The sequence below is a fragment of the Siniperca chuatsi genome, linkage group LG10, assembly GCF_020085105.1.
Source record: "Siniperca chuatsi isolate FFG_IHB_CAS linkage group LG10, ASM2008510v1, whole genome shotgun sequence".
Classification (NCBI taxonomy): Eukaryota; Metazoa; Chordata; class Actinopteri; order Centrarchiformes; family Sinipercidae; genus Siniperca; species Siniperca chuatsi.
Window position 1 is genome coordinate 28,161,455 of NC_058051.1, and position 6,848 is coordinate 28,168,302.

The 6,848-nt window shown below is 42.0% G+C and overlaps 1 protein-coding gene across 1 annotated transcript in view; it reads right to left on the reverse strand.

The window, feature by feature from the left end:
* Positions 1-4,392, reverse strand: part of ccm2l (CCM2 like scaffold protein) — a 10,126-nt gene extending 5,734 nt beyond the window's left edge. Inside the window, 6 exon segments of the mRNA XM_044210089.1 lie at positions 1-261; positions 263-482; positions 942-1,125; positions 1,794-1,877; positions 1,979-2,146; positions 4,112-4,392. The exon segment at positions 1-261 is cut by the window's left edge and continues 133 nt beyond it. Coding sequence (XP_044066024.1) covers positions 1-261; positions 263-482; positions 942-1,125; positions 1,794-1,877; positions 1,979-2,146; positions 4,112-4,141 — 947 coding nt within the window. The 5' untranslated portion in view covers positions 4,142-4,392.
* Between the last annotated feature and the right edge of the window lie 2,456 nt (positions 4,393-6,848).

Consider the following 6,848-nt stretch of genomic DNA (forward strand, 5'->3'; position numbering starts at 1 on the left):
CGCCGCTCCCAGCTGCCACCACCTGCTCCTCCACCACCTCCTCCCCTTCTCTCCCAGCTCCCACCTCCTCCGCCACCTCCTCCCCCATGCCTCCTCTCCCAGCTCCCTCCACCACCTCCTCCGACTCCAACCCCCCAGCTCCCGCTCATGGGTCTCCCTCTACGGTTCTCCCAGCTCCCTCCTGTTTTACGTGTTTGCTGCCTCCTCTCCCAGCTCCCTCCCACTCTCTTCCTCTCTAAACTCCCTCCTCCTCCTCTCTCCCCCTCCTCCCCCCTTCTCCACATTCTGGTTTCTGTCGTGGTTACTCCTGGACAGTGATGGCCTCCAGTCGACTCCACAGATGGTGTGTCGTCGCTCCATTGTGCCCCCGGCAGGCCGAGGGTCGGCGTTGCAGCTCATGGTTTGACGTCGGCCATCTATCCCCGTTGTTTTCTTCCTGTCCAGGCTGTCTTCCCCGGCAACAACTGTGTCCACGTTGAGACCTGTGGGATGTGGGTTTAAAAAAAAAAAAAGTACACTATCTTTCTCATATTCAGAAGTAGAAGAGATGTTTTTACTCCCACAAAAGCATAACCAAAAAAGCAGGTAGACATTCATCAATTAGCAGTTAGCTAAACCACCCCCCCTAAAGCGACTGACCAATCATAGCTTAGCAACCACAGCCAGGTAGGCCAGACCTGACAAGCTTGGTATTTCTAAGCATGTATCTCAAGAGTTTGCAGGGTGGTGTCTTTTTTTTAGCTGATAAGATCTGCTAGCAAAAGCTAGCCGGCTAAATCCACGGCCGTCTGGGTGACACATCTGTGAGTATAATGAGCTTTTCAACCTGTCTGCATTCTGTTTTGTCCACTGAGAAGGGAAAACATCATTTAAAAACAAAAAAAAACTGCTCTTCCTCAGTTCAGTAACTGACGGTGTCTTGTCCACAGGTGTGTCCTCACCTGTCTTGAGGACCAGCAGGTGCAGTGCGTCATCTCTCAGGTAGGAGGCGGCAGCGATCTCATGTGTGGGAATCCTCACCAGCAGCTTCTCGTTGTCTCTCCACGTCAGCAGCAGGCAGCGAGCAGACAGACTCAGGATACAGTCCTGGTCCGCGCTGGTCTTCAGTGGCAGCACCTTCAACTGCTGCTGACCAACACACAGGGATATGTGATTATAGATTATTGATTAATGAGTCAGACAGGGTTAAATCAGAGACAGATGAAAGACTCTCAACTTGGACATCGTCTCATTAGAGATTTAATGATTAATGTTGGACCTGAAATGATTAATATATAGATAATTGTTTGCAAACCATGGCAGTTGTAAATTACTGCTTATTGATCGTTAAACCCGAGAGAGTTTAGCTAATAATATGATTCCTAAATTTGGCTGTAATCAGTTAGGTAAAGATTATTGATTATCAATCCCAGAAGTGATTAGTTATAGATTGGGTATTGATTACTGTCAGCAACAGTGATAAATAGTATATAAGTCATAGATGGTGCTTATTCATCAATAACCTAAGTTGATCAGTTATACATACATAGATACATTATTGGTTATTTATTACTCAACCCAAAAGTGTTTAGTTATTTATAGTATATTGATTAGTGACCATGGCTATTTTTAGATAGGTTATAGATACAGTAGATACATTATTGGTTAGCAATTACCCATCCTAAAAGTGATTAGTTATTGATAGTATATTTTTTAGCTATAAATTGGTTGTTCATCTCTAAGCTCAGAAGTGCTTCATTATAGATAAGTTATATATAACTGACCTAAGCAGTGATTTGTTATTGATTACTAACCCTGGCTGTGTCCAGTAGTTGTAGCAGCTCGTCTCGGCTGGAGGGGTTCAGTGAAACCGACACCCAGGTCAGGTGACCAAGGAACTAAGACGAGAGGTCAAAGGTCAAGCAACTGGTCACGCCGTCATGAGGTCACTGGTGACTGAAGTATATTTTGTTGTATTGTTTTGTATGTCAGGTTCTACCTTGACCTCCTTCTCTACGTAGTCGAAGATGAGTCTCTCAGGGTGGATGAGGTAGTCCGGGGGATAGAGAGGGACGGTGTGCAGCGGGCGGCGGTAAACGCTGCCTCGATCCACCGGCCTGCGACTACATTTTGACCAGACCAGCCGCTTAATAGGAGAGACAAAACCCTGGGGAGAGAGAGACACAGAGAGAGAGAAAGAGAGAAACAAATGGATAAGAAGGAAATGTTTTTATTGTTCCTACTTAATCCCATACTTTGGTTCACAGTAAGATATCTTAAGGGGTCATGATTGCCTCAAAAGTTTCTTTGTGCACACGAGACATCGCTCAACATTTCCAGCACATTCCTGCTCCCCAGAGAATGAACGCTTTTGATTTTAATGACCCCATGTTACAAATTTTAGGCACTTTAGTTTTCTGGCTGTAATTAACACAGCAGTCTCTAGTCACTGGGAGGGGGTTTTGGGTTTGAATTTGAAGACGAATTCCATAGAAGACAGTTAATTTGTGTGTACATACATGCCTCAGTGTGTGTGTGTGTTAATGCTGTACATCCCCTTGGCTGTTCCAACAGTGATTGACAGGTGAGCAGTGATCTCTGACAGCTCCCTGCTGAGACTCACTGACAACACAGCAAACACTGTTAGACACCCACTGACACACACACCAACACACATTAATATACTGTGGCTTGAAGGCATAAGGAGAATAGACGTTATAACACATACACACACACACTGAAAAAGGAAACTAGCTTGTTTTAAAATCAGAACAAATCTTTCTTTCTGAATAATAACAAGGACAGATCTCTACATATCAGAATGAGGCTGGTTTCTGATTAACATCTCTGTAGTCAGCTGAATTTAATTGTAAAGTTATAATGAGTTTTGTTCTTCCTCTTGTTCCAATGTTCCTTTGAGGAGACAGAAAGAGGGAAATAATTGGATTTTGTAATTAATGTGCTTAATGTAACAACCTGCCTAGGTCAGACCAAGGTGCTGTGGAGCTAGTTAATACTTATTTTTTTTTTTTTTGCTTTTTGTCTCTTTGCCTATGGCATTTTTCAAACCCTCCCTTTTTAATAAAATATTTTTCTTTTCTTGTGCTGTTTTATTTTGAGTTTTAGAAGACAGGAAGCCAGCTGTCGAGAAGATGCTCCTTATTACTGAGAGCATGTTTTTAAATAATTGAAACAATTAAGATAAATCAGCAGGGGTTTTTGGTCGGAAGGCCCGGTCACACCAGAAGTTTAGCCTCGTGTCCTCGGAAAATGCAGCTGGCAAGCAAGCCAGGAACATCCTAGCACCAGTCTGCCGCAAGAGCTTACTTCAATTTTCTCTGTACTGTACTGTGTTTTCTATCCCCTGGCATTTTATTCACAGGATTGTAAAACATTTTATTTAATAAAGAATTAATGAAGAGTGGAAAAACTGCTCTCTGAGCTAGTGAGATTGCTAACTGTCAGTTTGTTAGTTAGTTAGCTCATTGGCTCGGAACAATAAATTCACAGTTTATTCAAAAGAAGTATTTTGGACCATCATCTCCTGCCTCACGCCTGTCTACAAACCATTTGTGAAGCAGTACTCTGCAAGAGGAGGATAAATAAAACTGGATGGTGCAACACAGCTAAAGGTTTATGATAGTGTCCTCCATTTTGAACTCTACGGCTCTCGTTCCTTCAAAGGTCAGCACTGTCAAGAGGCGCTTTGCTATTGGTCAACAGCGTAGATTTTCTTCTCAAAGTTTACCAAACTTGAACTCAATGCAAAAGATTCACACAGATTTACTTCATCGCCGTGAGTGAATTCACTGGTTGTGATTCCATTTAAATTAATTGATTTTGCCACAAAATTTCCCCATTCTAAATGCTGGAGTGACCGGAGATTAAGCTCGCGTTTGTTTGTAACTGAGGATTGCTGGAAGGGGCAGGGACTGTCAAAGTCTCTATTACAGTGACACTAAAATGGGTCTACTCTATGACTTTACCCAAGCTTGTTTGTTTTGTTTTTAGGAACTGAGCCAACATCGACGGGTCCAAAATAATAAAGTTCCAATTTCCAGTTGGATGATGAAATATGACAAAATTTCCTTTCAAACGTGGAAACTCAGAGACAGAACAGAAGCTACTGCACCTTCTTGGATTTCTTGGGTTCATAGTCCATCGTGGTTCAGTCCTCCTCTGTAGTGGTCCTGTTCTGGATCAGCTGACTCCTGGTCCTGGTCACACTTTTCCTGAATGTATTTTTTGATTCAGTTGATCTTTTGTTGTCTTTGCGTCTGTCTCTCGGTTGTTTTTTCCATCGTTCCTTCTGTCTCTGTCTCTCTCTGTTCGAGTTATTTTAGCTTCTGTCTCGGCTGCTTCATTCTTGTTCTTTCTTTCTAAACTGATTGTTCTTTTGCGACCTCTCCTGGGGCCACACACACACACACACACACACACACACACACACACACACACACACACACACACACACACACACACGAGAAGAGAAGAGGAAGCAGAGGAAGCCCGCTTCCTGTCCGAGAGGAAACTCCACCAGAGACTGATAAGGCCCATTCTCTCTGTACTGATTACACACACACACACACACACACACACACACACACACACACACACACACACACACAACCTATAATCCTGACTTTTACCTAACTGTATGATTTAGACTTACAGAAGAAAAATTCAGTTTGTTTACAATATTGGATTTGTTGTTGTCCAACAAAACTGAAAAATTTGGCTTGGAGTTCGACCAACCTACTGTACTAACAGAGAGGTTGCAGAGTCCGTCAATAATCAGCATCTATCATTCATATTGTTTATGGTAAACGATGAAAAAATAACAAAGGTTGGAAAACACCTCACTGTTCCCACCGTGTGTTACCTGGTGTGATGATGTTTGCTGCAAACCTATTTGCAGAGGCTGAGACTGGACACATTTATTTATATATTTTTAACCCTCTTTGAAATCGTGAGATTACTTTTAATCGCAACCAAAATTTTACAAAAACCAAGGAACATTGCGAAAATTAGAGCCTTCCTTCAGTCGTGCGTGCTCGTATCATGTCACTCCTCAGCTACTGTAACGCCTTGTCCACCCGGCTCAGAAAATCTTCTTTAACTCGTCCAAAACACTGCAACGAGGTTTCTTTTTTTTTTTTTATTTAGGTCATGCATGACTCCAGTTTTAACTTCTCTCCACTGGCTCCCAGTCACTTTAAGGATTCATTTTATTTTTTTATTCTTCACCGACAAAGCATTTCATGGTCCAAGGTCAAGGGTGAAAACTACTGTAATGTTGATGATGGAAATGTTGCTGTTGTTGCTCCTCGACTCTGGAACAACTTTCCTAAGTCTCAGAAATCATCGCACTATTTTAGAAAGTATCATATATAATACTAGAATGTTTTTTTACCCCAAACTTTAACTTGGATTGCTGCTTATTTAGTAATCGACATTAAATGTTATAAAGAAATACTTAATTACAGCTTCAATGAAGAGTGGGATCAAGCAGATTGTAGTGTATATGTCTGCTACTTTCAGTGCTGATTTAAAAAAAAAAAGACACTTAAGGGTAAAATATAAAAAGAGGAAAAGCAAGAGTTTAAGACAGTAATTGCCAATAATTTTCCAGAATGTATTATCCTGTCAGTTTTCAGGGCACAGGGAACTGAATTACACAACTGCTCTCTGAGCTGAAAATCCTTCAGCTGAAATATTTCTCACACCACAATCAGTGATGTCACAGCAGACGTTTTGCCTTAACGGTAAGGTTTATTAAAACAATACTACAAACAGACAAAAAGCAGCAACCCTGCAGTGACATCATCCTCTGTGATTTAAAGGTGATTTACTCTTTGAAACGAAAAACAGTAAACACTTAGGATGAAGTCTTCAGCTGCAGTGAGCAGGTTTGGCCACAGGGAGGCAGCGCTGTAACAAAGACTAACCGGAGGAGGAAGGAGGTGGAGGGGAAGGATGGAAAGACATATTTCTTCTCAGCAGGACGCTGATGGAAGCAGAGGAGGCGACATCAAACCTGTGACCTTTCTGACACACACACACACACACACACACACACACACTGTGTAAGCATGTTACATGCAGACAGATATAGTATATACTACCTGAATGCATGACGTGAACACAGACACACACACACACACACACACACACACAGTCAGGGTAACTACTCCATGGTGACCGGAGGGCTAACGGCTTAATGATCGTCCAGTTACCTAGGCAACGTGAGACAGAGCTGGGGCATTTATCTTTTGAGCATTTTTTTTTTCTTGTCCTCTCTCTCTCTCTCTCTCTCTCTCTCTCTCTCTCTCTCCCATTAACTGCTGTGTCAAAATCAACAGACGATAAATAAGTAAGATTTTCACCAACTTCTCTGATCAGACAAAATTAAAACATTTTTGGTATATATAACTTGGTCACTGGATCCCGAGACTGAAAACAAATCAAATCATTAAAGCTGAACTGAAATGCAGACAGTTACACTTCTTGTGTAAAGAAACATAATGATATTACAGCTATTGTGCATTGTTTAAAATTTTTCAAAGGGGATAAAACCATTTCTGGACATACACTGGAAACAGTGTCTAAAGCTAAGGGCGCACTGTCAACTTCCGTGGTGTACAACTGACTGGAGAAGATCAGTATGTATGAACTATGACTGTTGCGTCATGTTTGTATTTCACTTTGAAAGTGGAAGCCTAGCTTGTTAACGATAGCACTGAGTCCCACAGACGTTACTTTTTGTTCAATGCATTTCAGCACCTGCTGAGTTATAGGTAGCTCCTGCACACTCACTCCTGTGTTCATCCTGCATTATATTCACTAGCGTGAGGCGAAGTAAATCCGCG